The 24348-nt window shown below is 47.2% G+C and overlaps 1 protein-coding gene across 1 annotated transcript in view; it reads right to left on the minus strand.

Annotated features, from left to right (window-relative positions):
- The window catches only part of NOX5 (NADPH oxidase 5), a 31036-nt gene continuing 6688 nt past the window's right edge, over positions 1-24348 (minus strand). The window contains exons 4-15 of the mRNA XM_070953595.1: positions 21795-22029; positions 18459-18612; positions 16167-16342; positions 9647-9829; positions 9354-9486; positions 6832-6983; positions 5266-5310; positions 4133-4257; positions 2751-2820; positions 1366-1465; positions 662-828; positions 1-132 (exon numbers count right to left, since the gene is read on the minus strand). Coding sequence (XP_070809696.1) covers positions 1-132; positions 662-828; positions 1366-1465; positions 2751-2820; positions 4133-4257; positions 5266-5310; positions 6832-6983; positions 9354-9486; positions 9647-9829; positions 16167-16342; positions 18459-18612; positions 21795-22029 — 1672 coding nt within the window. The remainder of the gene's footprint in view (positions 133-661; positions 829-1365; positions 1466-2750; positions 2821-4132; positions 4258-5265; positions 5311-6831; positions 6984-9353; positions 9487-9646; positions 9830-16166; positions 16343-18458; positions 18613-21794; positions 22030-24348) is intronic.

Below are 24348 nucleotides of genomic sequence, written 5' to 3' on the forward strand. Positions count from 1 at the left end.
CTAGAAGTTTTCCCTGAAAAAGGGAAAAGTGAACTGTTCACACTGAGCTTTGACAACCTTGGCAAGAGCTGGAGAGCCACAAAAGAAAACCTGGACTTTTCCTTTGTCTTCTTTGTCAATTTTCTGAAAGAGCTGAGAAAGAGAGAAGAAGCCATCAGCAGCTGAAATACATGGTCTCTTTCTGCCTTCTTTTTGATAGCAATTGGCACATTGCTCTGTAGTGGTCCAATTGACCTCTAAGCCGGCCGGTCTAAATGTCTGTCTCCTCCTCCTTCTCAGTAAGACCCCAGAATAGCTCTAAAATCCTCCAGCCAGCTGTTTTAATTCTCAGATTCCTGATGCCTGCAACTGGTATTTTTATCTCCATCGAACTATCTTGGGAAAGCAACTCCATCTGAACACATAAAACTTCGCTTTTCTGCTTAAAGCTTCAGTTTGTTGATCCTCATTCGAAGATCTGACTCAGCTGACGGGATGCACCATTCCCCATCACCTTATATAGCAGATATATATGGATGTTAAAAATCTTCCTTAGTCTTTATGAACTGAATAAAACCAACTGCAGGAAATAATTTCTCTAAGGTGAGATACTAACTTGGAATCTGGACTGAGCTACCACATGACTGCATGTTTTTAAGTGTGGTTTAGAGGACAAACCCACCTGTTTCCAGTCTGGCCTCCCAGGCTTTGTTCTCGTCCTGAGGCCCGTGATTGAGTCTTTCTTTTCTTTTTTTGCAAGTAGATCCAAGGCCATCTGCAGGCCCACAGCCTTCATGTCGCTCTTGTTAAGTGCTGAGGTCATGTACAAATGCATCTGCAGGAAACGGGCTGGGAATTGGAAAACCAGGTGGATTTAGCAGACCATATCATGGCCCCTTCCTTGAATTTCTGTCTTCCACATTGATGAAAAGATGCACCAAGAAGACTGCATATGCAGCCTATTTACCTAAAGGGCAGAACTGTTTGGAGCATGATTTCCATTCATGTAGAAAAGCTCAGGTGTGCGTTGTGTGTGTGTATGTGTGGGTACGCGCTTGCAAAAAGCACCTATGCATCAGTGCTGAAGCCAAGGATGAGAAGAATGACTACATGGACAGGAGGGGTGTCTCCCAGGAGTCCTTCATCCCCCTTACTAATATTCCTCGTAAAGTTCAAAAAGGGACGGATTGCCTAAAAGGAAGAGGAGGGAAGGCCACCCCTGAGCCTGCATCTACTCTGGGGGAAAAAATGGAATAAAACTTTTTCTGTCTCGATTTAGTCACTGCCTCAATTTTGTCCGGTCTCAAAGCTGCAGAAGCCATTCCTGCATGAAAGACAAAGGTTGGGATGGGGGCGAACAAAGACCGGGAGGAAGGAGACACCCACCTGTTGGCTCTTCACTGCCTTGCATGGCTTCCAGTTGGGTAAGCAGGCTGACGAACCACTCAAAGGATTTTTGGTCTCGATTGATCCAAACAAAGTCTACCTGGCGAAAATAAAGAACAGGGAGTCCCTGTATAGCGACTGCCTTATTCTAGCGACTGTTCGCAGTTACAACGGTAACATTATGAACAACCCTGTCATTTATAACCTTAACAGGTCTGTGAAGTAAAGGAAAGCTGAAGGAAGACTATTAGCACAGGAGCAGTTTCGCTTAGCAACCAGTTTGCTTAACAACCAAGTTGCCATCCCAATTGGGGTTGCCATCATTTTATTTATTTACAAATGTAAATACTACTGTACCTTTCAAAATATCTTTTCCTACACCAGCTTTCAAACGGTATTTAAAAAATGAAACAACTGTTACAATCAATTAATACTATTAGAGCAGCCACTTGTTAATGGATATTAAGTGTTTAGAGCAGGGGTGTCAAACTAAATTTCATTGAGGGCCACATCAGGGTTGTGTTTGACCTCAGGGTACCGGGGTGGGCATCACTCCTGTTGGGGGCCCTGTTGGGGGCCCGAGCACTCTGCCAGTGAAAACGGGCTCCCAAGCTCCATTTTCGGCTGCCACGGCCTCCTGCCACCCTCTGCCATCGAAAATGGAGGACGCGGCCCTCCCAAGCTCCATTTTCACTGGCAGAGGGTGGCAGGAGGCCATGACAGCCGAAAACGGAGCTCAGGAGCCTGTTTTCACTGGCAAAAGCACCGCAGGCTGGTTTTTCACTGTGTCCAGGGCATCCCCGTGGGCCAGATCTAAGTACCCCCCGGGCTGGATCTGGCTCCTGGGCCTTGAGTTTGACACCTGTGGTTTAGAAAATCACTGCACTGCAGCTAAAAAAGGTTAGAAGTTAGGGAAGAGTAGAAAGATCTTTAACGGACACCAAAAGGTCCATCCATTAGAGGCGGATTTTCTAGATTCAAGGGTTATCCTTTAAAGCTCCCTCACCTGGAAAGGATCAATGGCAGTGGTGAAATTCAAATTTTTTTACTACCGGTTCTGTGGGCATGGCTTGGGGGGCGTGGTGTGGCTTGGTGGGTGTGGCAGGAGAAGGATACTGCAAAATCTCCATTCCCTCCCCACTTTGGGACCAGCCAGAGGTGGTATTTGCCGGTTCTCCGAACTACTCAAAATTTCCATTACTTGTTCTCCAGAACCTGTCAGAACCTGCTGGATTTCACCCCTGATCAAGAGCCTCCAATAGTGAGATTAGGATTCCAATAAGGATGTTCTGAAAGAAGTATTCTTTCAGGCACAATGGCTTCAAGGATTTTAAAAATAAAAATACTATTTTGAGGGAATTCAAAATTACCACCAGGCATCTCACCTTCTGAAGCTTCATATTCTCATCCAAAGAATTACTGTGGCTGCAGGAGGCTTGTTTTCGCATACGATGCCTGGGAAGAGAAATGAGTAGAATCAATAAGAAAGAAAGAAAGTAAATAAAACCACATGCACAGATACAGAATAGGTGAAACTTGGCTCAATACCAGTAACTGTGAGAGGAATCTTGGAATCCAAAACGTCAATCACTTAAATATCAGCCAGCAGTGTGCGGCGGACGCCAAAAAACCCAATACAATCCTAGGCTGCATTAACAGAGATAGAATCCAGATCACCTGAAGAGTTAACACCATCTTATAATGCCTTCGTAGGACCACACTTGGAATACTGCATCCAGTTTTGGTCCCCACAATATATGAAAAACACATTGAGAGACTGGAAAGGGTGCAGAGAAGAGCAACAAAGAGGATTAGGGAACTGGAGGCGAAAACATATGAGGAACGGTGCAGCTATATGGATTTGGGTATTTCCAGTCTAGTGAAAAGAAGGACTAGGGCTGATGTGATAGCAATGTTCCAATATTTGAGGGGCTGCCACAAGGAAGAAGGTAGAATAGGCAGATATTAATAAATGTTAATAAATGCTTTCAATATGTTTTTGTTCACCTGCCATTAAATGCCTGTTTACTTACTAGTCTCAAAATTTGATTCCAATCATTTAAAAGTGCTCCTATTTTTAAATTGATATTAAGCATGTTTGGAAAAGCAGCATACAAGCTTTCAATTAAAACTAAACAGGTCAACCAAAACACAAAACAACAACCTGGTACAGCCCCAGAAGTGCTTTTTCAAAAGGCAACTGGACTTTGTTTGTTTTAGGGCAGTGATGGCTAACCTTTTTGCCCTCGCGTGCCAAAAGCGAGGTAAACGTGGGGGGGTCGCGCACATGCGTGCCCCCACCCATGATTCAATGCACCCCGCCACCCGCTTATGCACATATGACCCCCCGTGCTCCCCCTGCTTTTGGCCCGGTGGGCCTGGTAGGCCCGTTTTTCACCCTCCCTGGCTCCAGAGCCATTCTAGGAGCCTGGGAAGGGCGAAAATGGCCTCTCCCTGCCCCCTCAGGAGGCCCTCTAGAGACTGAAAACAGCTTGTTTCCCGACTTCCGGTGGGCCCAGAACATCCGAAAATCAGCTGGCGAGCATGCGCATGCATGCAGGAGCTGAGCTAGGGCAACGCTTGGTGCCTATCGATATGGCACGCGTGCCATAGGTTCACCATCACGGTTTTAGGGAAACAACCAAGTCCCGTTGCCTTTTGAACAAGCACTTTTGGGACAACCAGGACCTGGATGACAGAGAATCTCCACAGAGACTCCAGCACAGCATTTTGCTAGAGCTTGGACCCTAATCTCTTGCAGACCAACCTGAACATGATGCTTTGTAAAATGGAGGCAAAAGGGGTGATGCCAATTCCTGCCGCAATCAACACCGCATGCTCTGAAGAGAAGATCCGGCGCGTGGAAGTGCCATAGGGACCATCGATATAACACTGAAGAGAGGAGGGAAAAGGAGCTGTGTGTTTTGACCCTGGTCTTGGTAAGCGTGGGTTGTTTCCTTCTCCTTGTAGCCAGAGGCTTCTGAATGTAGAGCAGACTTTATAGAGTCAAACGCCTTATGAGGCTTTTTAATGTTCATTTGGAGACACAGGTCTCACACACACACACACACACACACACACACACACACACACTGTTTGTGTTATAAGTTCTTTAGTCCATGATACTGGGCAAACAGGCCTTGATTTTCACAGGGATGATATCACTGAAAAAAAATATGGTTTCCCATTGTTTTCACTCCAACGAGAGGAGTTAACTAATTCCCATTCTTCAGCCAAACCGGCCTGTGACCTCTTGTTGGCCAGACAACTGTTTTTGGTTCTACCATAGATTATTTTGGTAGCAGGATAGAAATGAACTGATGAAATCCCATGGGAATAATGTACTTAGAACACTGTAGTTGCTATGGTGGTTCAGTGTCTTGACTAGATCTCTGCCAGGCGATTTCAACAGTTGTTCACACCAGCCCCACTGAGTCACACAGGACATGTCGAGATTAAGCAAAGGAATATTTGTGCTGTTTGATTCACAAAAAGGGACATGTTTCCTAGTCCTCAGCATTACATTCTTGCTGAGTTTACAGCCTTTTGCAAAGGAGCTTGAACATTTGCAAAAAATGTCTATGGTGCTACTTTTTAATGAGACAAATGTTGCAGGAAAATATAATCTTCCACCAGTTGTGTTTTTTCCAAACATTGAAGGATCTGGGCTCCCACCCTCCATTTCAAATCCCACCTCTTTTACCCATAAATGTCTACGACTCCTTTCCCTAATGGCCCTCTTTATTCATTCTGGAGACTGCAACCACAACCCAAATGTCAGAACCTCCTCCTGGTACACAATTGCCCTTCATTCCTTGTCAGGCCATCAACCTGAGAATGCACCTTCTCAGGAACAGAGAGAATTCTACTTGTACAGGTGCTTAATGAGGAAAAGCTTACCTTGATGTTACAGAGCCTACGGTTCTTGGTGGGCCTGCTAGAAACCTGATAAAAAGAATATATATATATATTTATTTATCAGGTAGAAAATGTCCTTTAGTCAATGCTTTAGGGCTTCAGCTTCTACTTTGAAACAGAAAACAAACAATTCTCTCTCTCCCCCCCCCCCACTTCCTTTGGGACTCTCAGAACTTTATGTGAGAAAGTATGCAAGAATTCTCTTCCTCCCTGGTTTATCTGCTCACCTCTTCAGGCTCATCTGTTACAGTGATGCTGGAATCCTGGATGGGTGTGTATGATACCATTTGGATCATCTCATCTTTAGTGGTTGCCACCGGTAGGTCCAAATCAGAGGAGCAAAAGAGACACTTCTGAAAAAAGAGTTAATGAGCTGCAGAGTGGCTGCTAGAGGCCAGTAGTGCTACGGTACAGCCATTTCTACACAAGGGCAACAGAGTAACAGAGTTGCAAGGGACCTTGGAGGTCATCTAGCATGTCCCTCTGCTCAAGCAGGAAACCCTATACCTCTATACCAAGCTGTATCTATATCAGGTATCTGTAGCAGTGTTTCTCAACCTTGGAAGCTTGAAGATGGGTGGACTTCAACTCCCAGAATCCCCCAGCCAGCGCTGCTGGCTGGGGGATTCTGGGAGTTGAAGTCCACCCATCTTCAAGCTTCCAAGGTTGAGAAACACTGATCTATAGCAAGCTGAGATTTCTTCAATATAACACGTGTTTATACACAACCTCCTCACTACTTCAGATACACAGATTACTATGCCCCCACAGAGAGTGATAACAGACCAGATGACTGCAAAGAAACACAATCCTTCTATTTCCCCTTCCCCCACCATATGGTCAGAACCTATCCTCCATCCTTCTCCCAAACCGGCCACAACTGATGAAGTTTCTTGGATGAGAAATGAAATGTTTTGTTCTTCTTCCTCAAGGGGAAAAAAACAGTTCAGTTTCCTTTTGAAAAAGCACTTTTGAGACAACTATCACCTGGGTGACTGAGAATCCCCACACAAATGATGACCCCAAAGGCCCCAATGGAGTGTATTCTATGGGGTCACCAGATGAGATTTCCTGTAATTCATGAGGTGGCACAAAAAGCAGTTAGTGTTATTTATTTATTTATTTATTTATTTATTGGTTCGATTTATATGCCGCCCTTCTCCAGAGACTCAGGGCAGCTTACAATGTGTTAAGCAATAGTCTTCACACTTTTATATATACCTGCTTAGTAGGGCTTTCGGTCCCCCCTAAGCGGTGTTCTTTTTTATACAAAGTCAGTTTATTGCCCCCACAATCCGGGTCCTCATTTTACCTACCTCAAAAGGATGAAAGGCTGAGTCAACCTTGAGCTTGGTGAGATTTGAACTACAGTAATTGCAGGCAGCTGGCAACTAAGTGCTACTTTAACAGCACTTAGTCCACTGCGCCACCAGGCTCCACGCTATTGACGCTGCCCCCAGCCAGTCTCAGGGCAACACGTGAGCAATCCTGACCTCAGTAACAAGAACTAGACAAACTACCAAGTAGAGAGTATTTTAAACTCCAAACCTCCACGAAATTTGAGAGTCTGTTCTTGTTCCTTGATTTCCTGGCCACTGACAATTCAGGATTGTCATCAAAGGGCTCCTGAAAATTCCAGAAGTACTCATGTAATCGGTAGGTCCATTGTCCCAGTGACCGAACATGCAGCCAGATGGTGTCTTTGAAGGGAAGGAGAAGATTGAATGAAGCCTTCCTGATTAAATGAGTAAGCTGAAGCACAGGCATCGTAGAGATTAGTATAAAGCAGGGGTGTCAAACTCAAGGCCCAGAGGCCAGATACGGCCCGCAGGGTACTTAGATCTGGCCCGCGGGGCTGCCCTGGAAATAGCAAAGGACCGGCCCATGGTGCCTCTGCCAGCGGAAATGGAGCTCAGGAGGGTCACACACCGCCCTTGCAAGCTCCGTTTTTGCTGGCAGAGAGTTGCAGGACACCATCCCAGTTGAAAACAGAGCTCACAAGGGCTGCATATGCCCTCCCCCAGCTCCATTTTCACTGGCAAAAGGTTGCAGGAGGCTATCGCAGCCGAAAACGGAGCTCGGAAGCCTGTTTTTGCTGGCAGAGCACTTGGGCTACCACAGGCGCTCCCAACACAAGTGACACCATGCTGTCCACACCCACCCTGTCCACACCCATCCCAGCCCTCCAAGCAGTGGTGGGTTGCTGCTGGTTCACCCTGGTTTGGGCGAACCGGTAGCAGCGGCAGCGGCAGACTCCGCCCACCCGCCCAAACGTCATCAAATACGCTCTGCACATGCACAGAAACTTTGCATGCGCAGAAGTGGCGAGCAAAGGTAAGTGAAACCCACCACTACCTCCAAGGTCAAGCATAATCCCAATGCGGCCCTCAATGAAATAGAGTTTGACATCCCTGGTATAAAGTAACAATATGGACTGGAATCCGTTTTCTGGAGGTGGCAAGATCTGGGTAGAGCAGGGGCCTCCAACCTTGGCAACTTTAAGCCTGGAGCAAAGCTAGCTGGGGAATTCTGGGAATTGAAGTCCTCCAGGCTTATAGTTGCCAAGGTTGGAGAGCTCTGGTATAGAGCAGTGAAGGGAAGGGATAGATCAAACCTTTGAACACTTTGCTTTCCATTCATCCAAGATCCCTGGAAGACATAATTGAGACATAGGGGGTTCATGGTGCCAAATGTGATAGGGCTGCCCTGAGTTTTGTGTTGGGAGTTCAATAGAGCCAGTCTTGAATCTTAAGCTCAGGCAGCAGCAGCTGGCCAGCCCTGTTTGCCTGAGGCTGGGACCATCTCATCTATGTCCATTTCTGGGAGTCAGATCTGACCAAATGGACACACACCTTCGCGATCTCATATTTGGATGACTGCCATGTGCTCTAAGCAGGCTATCTTTAAACAATCTTCAGAAGCTACAGTTGGTCCAGGATGCTGTTGCTTGTATGAACAGGGGCTGCACTGGTTTCCAGTTTATTTGAGGATTCCATTTAAAGACTCCCAGCAAGTGGCAGCAATTATCTGATCTGGGCTGATTTTGAAAACTCAGTGAGATTAGGTCTGATAGTCCTGAGAGATTTGAGAATTCCCAGGGGTGTACTTCATTTTTTAAAATATATAATTTATATTTTTTTATATAAAATATAAAAAATGTTTATATAAAAGCATTTTATATAAAAATGTTTTAAGACATAAAAGCTAACATGAACAAATGAAAAACAAAAGGGGCAAGAAAAGAAAAGTAAAGACTGAAGAAAAAGTTGAAGAAAGAAAATATAAAGTGGCTTCCATTATTCTTCATAGCAATGGTAAATTCAAAAAATATACCTACCTCTCTCTAAATTTTCACCATGTTACTCTTACTCCTATAATTTTACTTGTCTAATCATCAAAACCATAAATAACGTTCATTCCCCCCACCCCAGTTTTACACAAAAAAGCCCATAAGAGATTTCCAGTCACCAATAAATGTAGACGCCGTCTTTTCTCTAATCAAAGAAGTTAATTTATCCATTTCTCTCAACTTCCCCAACCCTTCCTTCAGGGTGGATCGTTACACTGCAGTTATACTCCAACACAGTTTGACGTTGGTAAATGCAGGTTGGGGTCACCCTTCATAGCACCCTAAGCCAGGAGGTGCTGGGCAGCTCAATGGGCATTCAAGGCATCCCATTTCTCAGCATTCAGGGTGGTCTGGGAACGGAGGGTCAGGAAAGTCCAGAAGAGAACGGAGCCACTGCTTTTGACATGGAGGACTCTGCTCCCGTGCAGATGCTCCTGTCAAGGCCAAAGCCCTGAGCTTGAGAGGCATGCAGCTATCCTTCAGACCAGTGATGAAATCCAAATTTTTTTACTACCGGTTCTGTGGGTGTGGCTTGGTGGGCATGGTTTGGTAGGTATGGTTTAGGAAGGATACTGCAAAATCTCCATTCCCTCCTCACTCTGGGGCCAGCTGGTATTTGCCAGTTCTCCAAACTACTCAAAATTTCTGCTACCGGTTCTCCAGAACCTGTCAGAACCTGCTGGATTTCACCCCTGCTTCAGACAGTCGGTCAGTCCCCTACCTGGCTGCTCTGGAGCACTGCTGATAGTGAAGGGGTGCCACTCATACCGGGCGATGACCGGAATGTTCAGGTACACGTAGTCACCTGGTTTGTAGTGGAAAAAGGGGGACCTCTGAATCACCAAATGAGTCACCTGGATTTCAAAAGAAATAATATAGGGACACACATGGTGTCCTTTGGTAAGAATTCATTGAACAATTAGGCAAAAACCCCATTGTTCCTTTTCTAGTTTCACCTGCAAGTTATATATGCTGATACCCACTTTTGTTTACTTTACCATTTGTGGAACCCACCTTGGAGGGTAGAAGGTTGACTTCCACAATGCACAGCCCACCGACGCGTGACAAAGCAGCTGCAAAGGCCTTCTCTCCGAGGAAGAGAGATCCAGGGATCACAAACCACTTCCAGAAATTAGCACCGTGAACAATCAGCAAAGCCCAGATGGGGATGTAGAAAAGGTGAGTCCAGTAGAAGACCTGCTGGTGACAAAGGAAGGGGCACATTTTGGAGAGCAAAATGAAGTTAGACCGATGGTTTAAAAGAACTAAACAAAAACAAAATTCCATTATTTGCCCATATTTCCGAGAGGGATATACAGGATATAAAAACAGCCCAAATAAAGTCCTATTTCTTTTCTACCTGTGGCACATGAGCAACATAGGTGAAAAGGGGCGGGGTTTTGAGCAGCCAGGTGCAGCTTCATCCTGTGGCTGCTGCTCATTTCAGAATCACAAACAGGACATGATGGGCTCACATAGTGTAAGGCCAGTGCTTCTTTCAGACATATTTTCTGTGGTTTTTAGAAAAGAAAAACAAAATAAATACATAAAAACAAAACATTAATGGAGTCTAGGAGGGAAAACAAGACATTTTTCAAAGCAAACACCTCAGTTTTATTATGGTTCGTCACACAGTCAAGCCAGATGTTCAGACTGGATTTGGCTTCTATTCTTCTGCCTCCAGGTACTGCCACATCCACTGTCCAGACTTTTTTGTCTTTCTTATCAACAATTAAGCCTGTGGTGTGATGTGGCAGGTGCTTGTCTGTTTCAATTATAAAGTTCCAGAACACTTCAGTTTCTTCATTTTCTATGACTTTCTCTATTTTATGGTCCCATCAGGCAAATGGTATTTCTTGCAGATCTTCCAATGCAAGTTGTTGCTACTTTGTCATGCCGTTGTCGCAGTCTGTTTATGCGATCTTCTTGCAGCAGCTAACTAGGTGGTCCACTGTATCTTCAGTTTTTTTGCTGAGGCAGCATTTGCTATCTGTTGCTGTCTTCTCAATTCTAGCTTTGTATTATTATTGGCCATATAGCCAGATAGTAGTTTAAACTGGATTGGCATTTTCACCCACCTATTGAGTCTTTCCCAAGAATAGGCACGTTGTAAGCTGTTCCAAGTAAATCTGCCTTTTTTAATTGACTGATGGTGATTTTGTCAATGCCAAAGGTGTTCAAGCGATGCTCCAGAAATGTTGGTATTGTTATTATTAGGGTTAGTCACACAGTCAGCCAGTTGTTTAGGCTGGACTTGGCACTTTAATCCACCTACGGACTATTTTTGTTAACTCACGGTTAACAAAGGAGTGCTACAATTACGCACCGACGGGAACTCCGGTTGCCAACCGATTCACATTCCACCAGAGGGACCAAAGGGAAGGTGAATCAATCAAAGAATTTGTGGCCACCCTACACCAAATCGCTGCCAACTGCAAATTCGACAATGTGGACAATGCCATCAGCGACCGCATTGTGTTTGGCATGAGGGACAAAAAAATTTCTTGAGCAGGAAGAAGTTGGTGCTCAAAGATGTCGTAGAAGAGGCCACAGCTGCCGAAACATCCGAAAAAGCGGCAGCTGCAATGCTAAGAGGCAAGGGGATCCACAAGATCCAAAGGGCACCCCAATCATCCACAGAGGAGTCAGCTGCCGGATCGGAATCGGAGGAAGAAATGGCTGTGCACAAGGTCTCCAGACCCCCAAGGTGGGAAACCGCTCAAAATGGCGATCAGGGGGAGCGTTGTGCCAGCTGCAGAGGAGACCATGCTAGGGCCAAGTGCAGGTGGAGAGATGCGACCTGCAGATGCTGCAACAAGAGGGGTCACATTGCTGAAGCCTGCAGAGCCGAGGATCCAGCCCCAGAACCGTCCAGCCACCGGCCGCGCGAAAATCGCGACGAATACACGAGATCATCTAGACGGTCCTACTACCAGCCCAGACAGGGAGAAAGTGACGGCGGCCAGAGGAGAGCAGTCCATCAGATGACCATAGACCACTCAGACGACGACAGCACCACAAAGTGCCACGTGACGGTGCACGTGGAAGGAACCCCATGTTCCATGGAAGTAGATTCGGGATCGATCTACTCCATCATGGATTGGCAGCAGCTGAAGCGTCTCAAGCCTGGAGTCTGCAAGAGAGACCTGAAGCCCGTATGGTCAAGGCTGGTCGACTTTGGAGGAAACCTGATCGGAGTCCTGGGAAGAACGTCACTTCGGATTTCCTACCACAATTTCCAGGGCGATCTTCCCATCACCATTGTCCAGAACAGCCGCCCGAACCTGCTAGGCATGGAATGGTTCAAGCCACTAGGGCTCGAGATCAGAGGGGTTCACCAAATCCGGCAGGACGAACTCGACACCCTCCTCGAAGAGTTCAAGGAAGTCTTCAATGGTAAGCTGGGGAAACACCAATTAGGCTTAAGCCCCGCAGAGTTCTGTTTGCCTTGAGGCCCAAAGTAGATGCTCAGCTAGATAATACGCTTGCTCAAGGTGTATTGGGGCCAATCGATCATGCGGCATGGGAGAGCCCCATTGTGACCCCCATGAAGCATGATTTATCTGTGCGCATCTGTGCCGACTATAAATGTTCAATCAACAAGGCTTTGCAACAGAGGGCATACCCAGTTCCAGTGGTGCAACATCTGCTGCATTCACTAGGGAGTGGGTCAATATTTGCCAAACTGGCCCTGGCCCAGGCTTACCAGCAACTGCCAGTAGACGAAAAAACAGCAGAGGCACAAACAATTGTCACCCACAGGGGCGCATTTAAATGTAACCGTCTCCAATTTGCAGTCAGCGCAGCCCCAGGAATTTTTCAATCTATGATGGAACGCCTTCTTCAAGGCATTCCAGGGGTGGTGCCATACTTCAATGATGTCTTAATCTCTGGCCACTCTAAAACCCAGCTACTTGAGCGATTGAAGTTAGTTCTACAGCGCTTTAAGGAGAAGGGTTTGAGAGTCAGGAGAGATAAGTGCATCATTGGGGTCCAGGAGGTCGAGTTCCTGGACTATCTCATTGATGGAACTGGCATCCACTCCACCAAATCTAAAGTTAAGGCTATCCACGAAGCTCCAGCCCCCAAAAACAAAGCAGAGCTTCAGGCTTTCTTGAGACTACTGAATTTTTATAGTGTCTTCTTAAAACAGAAAGCCACAGCTGCTGAATCACTCCATCGCCTGTTGGGGAAAGCGGTACCGTAGAGATGGGGGACAGAGGAGGAAACAGCCTTCAAAAACATCAAAGCACTGCTCTCTTCAGACAGCGTCCTCATGCAATATCACAAGACATTACCCCTCCTGCTGACCTGCGACACGTCACCATACGGGATTGGAGCGGTCCTCAGTCACCAACTCCCAAATGGAACAGAGGCTCCCATCGCTTATTTTTCAAAAACGATGTCCAGCACCGAAAGGAACTATAGTCAGCTGGATAAGGAAGTCTTGGCCATCGTCGCGGGCATCAAGCGCTTCCATGAGTACCTGTATGGCCGGAGCTTTACAGTTATCACAGACCATAAGCCACTGTTGGGACTATTCGCGGGCGACAAACCCACACCAAGCTACATGTCACCCAGGATGACACGCTGGCCAATTTTCCTTGTGGGGTACTCATATACTCTAACCCACAGACCCGGCAAGACCATCGGAAACGCCGATGCCCTGAGTAGATGCCCATCCCAGAAGCCGGTGGAAGACCCAGCTCCCACACTCGGACTATTCCATATTGACAATGACCTCGCTTGCCCTGTCACCTCCGCAGACGTGGCATCGCAGACCCAGAAGGACCGAACGCTCAAACAGGTACTATCTTGGGTTCTGTGCGGATGGCCTATGGGGAAGATGGCAGAAGAATTCACCCCATTTGCCAGAAAGCAGCAAGAACTAGCCACAATGAAAGGCTGCCTCCTGTGGGGCGACAGGGTCGTGATTCCCAGATCACTCCAATATAAGACTCTAGAGACTCTGCATAGAGGGCACCCAGGCATCATTCGCATGAAGGGGCTGGCACGAAGCTATGTGTGGTGGCCAACCCTGGACAAGGATATAGAGACCTGGGTGGCCAGATGTGACCTGTGCCAGGAAGTCCGCCCAGCACCACCCCATGCCCAGTCTACAGAGCAGCAGGCTCCCAGCAGTCCATGGTCGAGAATCCACATAGATTTCACGGGTCCGGTGAGCGGAAGATACCCCCTCATCGTCGTGGATGCTTTCTCAAAGTGGCTGGAGGTCGTACCCATGGCATCCACAATAACAGAAGCCACCACCAAGGCGCTCCGGAGACTATTCGCCATGCACGGGCTACCGGATGTCCTCGTTTCCGACAATGGGCCACAGCTCACATCCAAGCCCATGGAAACATTCCTGGCAGGACTGGGCATCCGCCATGCCCTGATTGCCCCCTACAGACTGGCCAGAAATGGGCAAGTTGAAAGGATGGTGAGGCTCACCAAGGAAGCCCTCACCAAGATGGGCACCGGCGACTGGAAGAGAGGATCGACCAGTTCCTCCTCACTCAACACATCACGCTGCACTCAAAGACGCATAAGAGCCTGGCCGAACTGCTGATGGGCAGAAGACTGAGGTCACATCTGGACCGGCTGCACCCCCTGTACAACCTGGAGGTGCCATCAGACGCCAGACGCCTGCCCCACGCCTTTGCCATAGGAGACCTGGTCTTCGCGCTCAATTTCCATGGTTTTCCGAAATGGCTGAAAGGAAGAATTGAGAGCACAACCAGACTGAAGTCTTATAGAGTGGAGCTGGAAGCTGGGCAGGTCTGTAGATGTCACATCGACCAACTCCGGAAAAGGTGGACGGAAGTGGAAGGAAACCAGCCTGACGAGGTAGGCCTACAACACCCCGATGAGGTAGGCCTACAACACCCCAAGGAGGCCGGCCTACAGCACTCTGATGAGATAGGCCTGTCACACCCCAGCGAGGAAGGCCTGCGACACCTCGGGGAGGTGGACCCACACCACCTCAGCAAGTCAAGCCATCGCCGATCCAAGGGAGTAGACCGGTACCCGCAACCCGAGGGGAGTCAGCACCTCACGCCGACGAGGAGGCTATTCGCCACCCCAGTGAGGGAGACCTCCACCTCCACGATGAAGTGGACCAGGGACAATGCACAAAGGGAGAGCTGTAACCCCCCAGCGACGGTGACCTACCACACCCCGGTGAGGGAGACCACCACCGATGCAAGATAGTAGACCAGGGAGAACCCAGGGAGGGAGGTCCACAACGCCCCCGCAGAGCCAGCCAGCGACTCCCCCGTGAGGGAGACCACCATCACCACGCCGGCAGGGTCAACTGACACCACCCCAGCGAGGTCGACCTACACCAGCCTGACATGGTAGACGGGCGACCCCCCGGCGGGGTCGGCCACCCACCACGACAAGCCGCCACGCAAGAGCAACAACAATAACAACAACAGCAGCAACAACAACAACCGAAACAGCAGAGCCACCAACAGAAGCCACAAAGGGCAAAGGAGAATAAAATGGACTTACCGGACATCAGATGTCACCCCAGGGTTGACAGCGATGCCCAGCCGTGAGGTTCCAGGGATCCCGGTCAGGGGAAGGACCAGTGCCACCAGCGGGTAAATCCAGACGATGCGGCCGGAGGTGCTGGGACAAGGCCCACACACTTGACGGCCGGACCCCAGACCCTTCCGGGTCGAGAGCCGGAGGGGACAGGAGCTCCGCCTGCTCTGGCCAGCTGCGAAACTCAAATGGAACTGCGCAGGTCAGCCAGGACCATCAAGCGTCCCGCCTACCTGCGTGACTACATGACATTCATTAGTGTTGATAGACAGTCTTCGAACTAGGAGGGGAGGGGTGTTATGTCCTTATAAGGACAGGGATTGGCTAATCCACCAGCGGGAAATTCAAACAACTGTCATTGGACAGCTGAGTCTGCCGAAGCGTATAAAAAAGCTCCGGCAGCACAGCCGTCCGCCTTCATTCAGAGCTGAAATAAAGATACTGAATGGACCAACCCTGGTCGCATCTTCCTTTCCCTACGCCGATCTAACACCACCATCTCCATCAAAGTAGCTTTCTTGGTTTGGCCATTGTGTTTTTTTCCAAGGCTGCATTTTGTTTCTAAGGCCTCCCTTTGACAAAACATCTTAGACCTTTTTCTGGCTAGGAAGGCATTCTAGCAAGCAAAGTACTGTGCAAATGGGGAGACTATGGGGACTAACGGGGACTATGGAGAGCGGTGCTCATCTCTGTTTCAAGGCCATTCAGTCAGCACTGTCCAAAGACACTTACAAGTCCATGTGGCCATCATGACATCAGGGAGCGCTGTTATCTTCCCACCAAAGTGGTACCTATTTATCTATTCACATTTGCATGCTTTGGAACTGCTATGCCATGTGGCATTTGGGTCTTGAACCTGGATTGCCAGCTTTCCAGCCAACAAGCCCCATATTTTAACAGCTGAACCACCATGCTGCCCCTTTGCAGGATGAAAAGAAGGGTAAAATAAACAGAGAAAGCAAGGGAAGGCTGAGCATGTCACCTCAAAATGACCACTCCTGCGGACCAAGGTAGTGGAACACACGAGCATCAGGGAGATCAGGAGTTGCAGGAGGAGACCTGTGAGAGAGGCAGTTCCATTAATCCATCCAATGCCAGGCCGGGTGGTGAAAAGATATTCCCAGAGACGATAGCCTCCTTTGGCCTGAGACAGTCTCACTATGATGAAGGGAAAGACTGGATAAGTAACTCCTTAAAATAGTCTTTTGCACTATGGTGACAATGCTGGGTTGCTCAGGTATGCTGGCTCCCAGTCCATTTTTAGTCCCAAATTCAGAATGCTGTTTCTGATTATTAAAGCCTTCATGACTTAGGACCATGTGCTTAAAAGTTTTGCTGGCTACCAGTCAAACATATTATTAGGAGGACAGATGACATCTTAAGTGAGACAGGGACTTCTTTGTGATGCCAGAGTCAGAGTGATAACCTTGTGTTTTAGAAATTTCAGACACTGTCTGAACTTGCTATACATTTGTGTTGTTTTTAGGCATCTTGTGGCTTTTAATCTGAGGATATTTATTTTTCTATTTCTATTTTAAATGTGTAATCTATATAAATAAAAATGTAAATGTCCGTTTGTACATAACCGCACATCTCCGAAAGTTCTTCACCGATTGCTTTCAAATTTTGACACAATGTTGCATTCGACTATGGGCGTGTTTTTATATACCTATATTATATACATGTCACACCTGTGACAGGTAAAAACATGAAAAACATTGGAAAACATTGAAAGACATTGACAAACATTGAAAAACAGCGCCATCTGCTGGACGTAAAACCAACATGGCAGCCTCCCAGCCCTGATTATGCTCAACAGATTTCTGCTCCTTATATTTAGACTCTCCATATTGCTTCCAAGAAACTGCGCATTTGGAAGGCAGAGACGCCCGAGGGCCATATCCTGCCACCAGGCTCGGCAGGTAGGCAGCCAGCTCCCCACTGGGAAGCCCTCGCAGCTGGCGTTTCTAGGGCTGGGCAGGGCCCACCCAAGCCTGGCTCTGACTCCCCCTCCCCCGGCCGCCCCATGAACTAGCCTCGCCCGCCGCTGCTGCCCATCCCCCTCACCAGCCATTCTCAGGGCTCCCTCCAAAAAACCCCTGGCAACGAGGCTGCCTGCGTCCACCGAGCGGGAACCCTCCGTCCCTCGCCTGGCCTGAATCGCACCTTGCCCAGCGCTACCACGGGCCCTGAGGTCAGAAAGACCAGCCGCTAACCGGCGCTATGTGAATCCGGTCGGTGAGTGGGAGATGGAGGCAACTGGAGCCTCGGGGCCGCCTTTGACCAGCACTGCCTTTGATTCCCAGGTGGGCGCTCTGGCAGTTCACGGAGCCTACACGAAAATTTCAGCCTCTGCCAGAAAAGGGGCTCCGGGGAGGCTTCGGGGGGGTGGAAATGGCCAGGAAGGAGGATGGCCGGTCCTCCTTCGTTTCGCCTGGAAGAGCGGGGGATTTAATCATTCCCCTGCGCTTGGCAGGCGGGGGAGGAGAACTGCACAGCAGGGGTCCAGTGGGGTGTGCGTGGCTCCTGGCTTTGCCGCTTTCTTCCTTCGGGCGGGAAGCCCCAAACCAGCCTTGAACCCCCACCGCACCGCCTCCCTCCCTTCCCTTCCCTTCCCTTCCCTACTATGTGTCTCCCCGTCGAGCCCCCAGAGAACATCTGTGTAGGGAGGACGGAGGGGGCCCCCCAAGTTTTTGCTGTGGTGCGGAGAGCTGCGAAGGCCTGGCCTTAAAAGGTAAGGGCAATGCGGGGGGATGCAGAAGAGGCCAGGCCAGAGACAGAAATAAACAGAGAGAAAGGGAGAGAGAGACATAGAGAAATACAGAGAGGGTGGGGGAGAGAGAGACACATACAGAGATACAGAGAGAGAGTGTGGGAGAGAGAGACAGAGAGTGGGGGAGAGAGAGAGAGACATAGAGATACAGAGAGAGAGTGTGGGAGAGAGAGACAGAGGGGGGGAGAGAGAGACACACATAGAGAAATACAGAGGTGGGGAGAGAGAGACAGAGAGAGATACGGGGGGGGAGAGAGAGAGACATAGAGATACAGAGAGAGAGGGAGAGAGAGACACATAGAGAGATACCCACCAAATGTTCGTGGAGAGTTTGGAACTTCAGCCTCGCTCTTTTAGCCCAGCGGAAGCACCAGACTGGGCCACAGCAACGCATGGCCGGGTACAACTAGTACTTTTTATAAAGTGTTCTGGGACAGCAATTAAAGCAATTACATAACAGAAGAAAAACAATATGAAACAGAAAATTTGAGCAGCATTTACCAAAATTGATGATGTGAGCTCCCATGTGAAGGATAGTTAGAACACCCACCATGTAGCCCATCAGCTGGTGCAGGATGACATTCAAGTCCAGGGGCAAAACTTTGGCTACCCAAGTGGTCCTTAGCCAGGTCAGAGATCGGCGTAGCATCAACACCTGGGGATGGCAGATGGAGGGGAAGAAAAGCGCTGAATTGAGAGGGGCAAAAATGCATCAGTTCAGATGTTACAGCAGAGTAGAGAAATAACCTTGAAAAAGAAATGTACTATAGTATGGTTATATAAAAATTTGAGTAATATTTCTCAGACTTGCTAATTTTCAGGGAGTTGAAGTCCACACTTCTTAAAATTACCAAGATTGAGAAACAGAGGCTTAGAGAAAAAGAATATCAGAATTAAAACATATGAATAAAAACATATATAAAATTAAAAAATATATAAAATGTTTAAAAAACCGTCAATATAAAAAAAGTTGTTGAGACTCTGGAAGGAGTACGGAAAATAGAAACAAAGGTGGTTAGGGGACTGGAGGCTAAAACATACGAAGAATGGTTGCAGGAATTAGGTGTGGCTAATTTAATGAAAAGAAGGACCAGGGCCAACATGATAGCGGTCTTCCAATATTTGAGGGGGTGCCACAAAGAGGAGGGAGTCAACCTATTCTCCAAGGCACCAGAAAGCAGGACAAGAAGCAATGGGTGGAAACTCATCAAGGAGAGAAGCAACCTGTAATTAAGGAGAAATTTCCTGACACTGAGAACAATTAACCAGTGGAACTGCTTGACTCCAGATGTTGTGGGTGCTCCATCACTGGAGGTTTTCGAGAAGAGATTGTATAGCCATTTGTCTGAAATGGTATAGGGTTTTCTGGTTGGGCAGGGGGTTGGACTAGATGATCTCTAAGGTCCCTCCCAACTCTGTTATTCTATGTTCTATGAGAAAGAGAAAGAGAGGAGGGGATTAAGAAAGAAACCTGAAATTGCCCAGCCTTGATTCTCTTTGGTATCAGCAGAGAAGGAGAGAAACAGTCAGGCTTTCAAGATCCTGTTGTTAGATTCTTCAACAATAAGGTAAAGGTAAAGGTTCCCCTCGCACATATGTGCTAGTCGTTCCTGATTTTAGGGGGAGGTGCTCATTGCCGTTTCAAAGCCGAAGAGCCAGCGCTGTCCAAAGACGTCTCTGTGGTCATGTGGCGCTTCAACAATAGAGATGCAGTAATCCTTGAGTCTATTTCTTGACCTGGTTTATCTTGAAGAACTGACAGATACTCATATAACAGAAAAATTATTGATCTAAGATGTTATTCTTTTTGCATCCATTCTCAGTTTGACTATAATAGCCAGGAACCAGGGCGGAAGGTTAGAGGATAGAACACAGAATAACAGGTTGGAAGAGACCTTAGAGGTCTTCTAGTCCAACCCCTTGCTGGAGCTAAACCATTTCAGACAAATTGCTGTCTAATCTCTTCTTTAAAAACCTCTAATGATGGACCACTCACAACTTCTGAAAGCAAGCTGTTCCACTGATTAATTATTCTTACTGACATGACATTACTCCTTAGTTCTCTTTAATAACCTCCTATTTGTTACTTCTTGTCCTGCAATGAGGTGCTTTGGGGATTTGACCCCGTCTTCTCTGTGACAGTCGCTCAAGTACTGGAATTCTTCTCTCTGCTAGGCTAAACATCCCCAGTTCCCTCAACTGTTCATCATACGGTTTAATTCCCAGACCATTTGTCATCTTTGTTGCTCTTCTCTGCACTTTTTTATATCACAGGGACCAAAATGGGACACAGTATTCCACGGTGGCAACTCTCTGTAGCAAGGGTCTAGGACGAGGGCGGGGATTCGTTCTCCGATCTTGTGGGCTGGTTTCTGAATGTTTCGTTACCAGGCCAGGTAACAACTTCAGCGGAGTTTAGGAGACGTCAGTGTTGGTGTTCCTCCCTCTACACAAAGCCCTTATAAACAGAGGGACACTGACACGGACATCACCTAAACTCCACTGAAGATGTTACCTGACCTGGTAACAAAATGTTCGGAAGCCAACCCACAAGCTCGGAGAACAAACCTTCACCCTCAGAGTATTCCATGTGTGGTCTTACTAGTGCAGTATGTGATACTAACACTTCGCATGATCTTGTTACTGGGGTGAAATGCTCCCAGTTTGGACCGGATCACCTGATCCAGTAGCAATGGCAGCGGGTGGTTCAGAGAACCAGTTGCAAAAATCCCTGAGCCCCCCCCCCCCATGCCCAGCTGAGCCGCACGATCATCAGAGGCTTTTTTTTTTTTACTTTTAAAAGCATTTTTTCTACAACTTCTTCCGCCGAAATTTTTTTTAAAATGATCAGGCAACAGCTGGGATCGTCAGAGAGACTTTTAAAGCATTTTGTTCTGCAACCTCTTCAGTGGAAGAGGTGGTTAAAAAAATGCTTTGAAAAGGCTCTGACGATCCCAGCTGTGTTCCTGATCGGCAGAGGCTTTTCAAAGCATTTTTTTGCATTTGCAGAAAAAATGCTTTGAAAAGTTAAAATTAAAAAAAAAAGTTGGCCATGCCCATCCAGTCACATTACCCTCCCCCACCAAGCCACGCCCACAGAACCGGTAGTAACAAATTTTACATTTCACCCCTGTCTTGATATTATCCCTCTGTTGATGCAACCTATTGACTTTTCTGGCAGCTGCAGCACATTACTGGCTCATATTTAAGTGTTTGTCATTTTACGGTATCTGCCCTCCTTCTTACCCACTTTAGATGAGAGTCCCAGAGGATAAGTAGTGATTGTTTTAATTTTTTAAATTAAAGTTGGAAAATAAAGCACCAGTTTCTGGCCTCATCTGCATTTCAAGGAAAGTCTCTGGGCTCAGTATTCCCATTTCTGGAAAACAGAAAGTCAGGGACTGGGACTGCTTGCCACCTGTGCCAGAGGTCCTGGTGGCCATTCAGAGGAAGGGAAATAGTGGAGTTAGAAAACGAGCATTTCCTGACCCATTACACACATAGTTCAATGTCTGTGACTGAAGGCATCAAAGGCATCTTGTCCATGACAAACACGGCCTGCCCCAGAACTCTTCAGCAATGACTGCCCTGTTATAGAGATGTCCCCATCTCTAGGAATTAGAAAATGTTCATCATTCTTTAAAAAATGATGCATGCAATGTTCTGGTGGCTTTGAGCAAAAATGTGCTCTTGCAAAGTTATAATTTAAAACAAAGCTTGGATTTCATAGTGAACAATGGTTACAATGTTGTTTTCCTCCTGAAGCCCTGCTCCGACTTTCCCTGATGATGAACGGCCTTGACAGGTTGGGATGTGGGATGCAGCCCAGTTCCTCACCAGTATGAATGCGCAGTTGAAGTTCAGGCACTGCCCACAGCCTCTGGCCACCACGATCCAAATGCCAGAGCCAGCCTGCTTTAGGGCAGCCAAGATGAAGAGGATAATGTTCACACATGCATAGCTACCCAGCAGAAGAAGCTTGTTCTTATGGTTGTGCCAATACACAGGACTCAAGATATGTGGGGTTTGGGTCTTCCGGGGAGCTATGGGCGGCTTTAGCCAACTCGCAGCACTGAAAGAGAAAGGAGAGAGGAGCTAGTGAAGTTTTTGGGGCTTTTCAGCATCCCGAGGGACACAGGAAGACTCAACACAAATAAGCCAAAAGGCTCCTCTTCCCCCGAGTGCAGGGCAGGAAGCCATTCCTGAAGTCTTACTAATTAAGACAGTTTAATTTACTAATTAAATTTAATAAATAAAAGCCCATGTTTTCCTGGCACATGTAATCTGGTTAATTAATGTTCTTAGGAGCTGTAATCATGCACATATATATGGTTGTGGAGGTTAGCATGTTGTATGAATGCTGTCAACACGAGACGCGACCTTTGGACTTCCAGGTTGGCTGCTTCAGTTCCTTCTCTAAGAGTTGTGCTGGTTTTCTCTCAGACTCTGAAAAGTGAGGTTTCAAAGCGTTCCTGAAACCATCATAATGGGCTTTATTAGGCTTCTCTCAACCTCACCCAATGAGCTACTGCCATTCCGGGGTGAGAAAAGGATTCATTTGTATGTTGAAAAGGAGTTCAGTTACTGTTCTACAGGTACTCTTAGCAAGAGGGTCTTGTTCCCCCTCAAGGCATCACTATCCTTCAGACGCTATAAGCATCCAATTCAATCCTCTGTATTGCCAGGAGAAGCCTCAGTTCTGGACAGAAAATTCTTTCAGCATCTGTGCTGAAATGATCTAGCCTGTATTTTGAAGGACGTGCCATTTCAGTCCCAGGTCCAGTTTCAAAGGGCAGTTCAGTCAAAGCTTCCAGCCTACCCACCCCCCTCAAATCCCAAGGGTCCCCTTGGGGGATGTTTCTCAGATTAAGGAATAAGCAATTGGGGAACTACAGAATGATAACAGAATAACAGATTTCGATGACTTCTCCTTTCACCTGCATTCCAACTTCCGAAGCTGTCATGGTAGTGAAAAAACGACTGCTACAAGACAGCACCTTAGGTGACAGAACAACCTCAGCCCAGAACACATATGAATCCCCATAGACAAGAGACTCTTGTGCTCAGTGAACTGACAAAGCACCCTTTCCCACACATGAGAAGCAATCCTTAGATCCATTTGCACCACTTAAAGATACCAGCTGGTCTCACTCGCCTCACAAGATATTCTAAGGAAATCATCCAGATTTAAGGAAAGATCACATGCCCCGAGAAAGGCAGTTTAAAAAAATCAGAGAGAGTGCCAAGCTTGCATCCTGCCTCTTGGAAGTACACCCCAAAAGGACAGTGCCAGGAAACACTAAAGCAGTGTAAAAAGCTTTTAAAAAGGTCAAGCCCATATAAAAGTATCAGCAAAGAAAAAAAAAAACTCCAGAGAAGTGGCTCTGGCTAGTCTGGGCATACTGCCAAGAACCTTTAACTGCTGTTACAATGTAACAAGGCTTATCCCAGAGGCAGTTTCTGAAAACACTTAAGCAGGGCAATAAAGATAAGGATTAGGCTAGAAACAACACAGAGAGGCACACCAGAATGTCTCCTTCCTGCCTTCTTGACAGGATTAACCCTGTAAAGTGGGAAAAACACTTTAGGAAGAAGGAGATTTCTTCCAACAGCCGGTTCGCCGAACTGCTCAGAAAGTTAACAAACGGTTCTCCTGAACCGGTGTGAACAGCTGAATCCCACCACTGCAGTGATGACACAGATAAACCTCCAGGTGATATTAATGACCCGCTAAAAGAATGCAAACTGTCCAGCTATCTGCAAGGTGTATAAATCCTTCCATTCCCCACCATCCAGTTAGAGCTGAGGAAGGTTCTTGGATAAGAAGTGAAACGTCTTCAACGAAAAACCAGAAAGTTCAGTTGCCTCTTGAAAAAAGCATCTTTGGGACAACCATAACCTAGATGACTGAGAATCTCCATAAACAGATTTTGATGGAATTGCATTGGCTTTTTGGAGGACTGCAGCACACTGCTGGCTAATATTTAAGTGATTGTCCACAATCCCAAAATCCCTCTCACAGTTACTACCGTTGAGCCAGCAACCATCTATTCTATACCTGTGCATTTGCTTTTTCTTCCCTAAATGTAAAACCTTACTTTTCTCACCACTAAATTTCATTTTGTTAGAAAAGGCCCAGTGTTCAAGTTTTTTTGGATCCTGTGGATCTTCTGGGGTGTTGGCTATTCCTGCCAGTTTAGCAGGATTGATGAATTCTCCTTCTGTTTTCTCATCTAGATCATTTATGAAGATGTTGAAGAGTAGTGGACCTAAGACATAACCTTGGGGTACCCCACTGCATGCTTCCCTCCATGTAGATGTAGTTCCATTAAGGACTACATGTTGAGTTTGTCAGCCACTTATGAATCCATCTGGTGGTGATGCTGTTTAA

Source organism: Pituophis catenifer, unplaced genomic scaffold (assembly GCF_029215685.1).
Source record: "Pituophis catenifer annectens isolate HBS135680 unplaced genomic scaffold, rPitCat1.0.hap2 SCAF_14, whole genome shotgun sequence".
Classification (NCBI taxonomy): Eukaryota; Metazoa; Chordata; class Lepidosauria; order Squamata; family Colubridae; genus Pituophis; species Pituophis catenifer.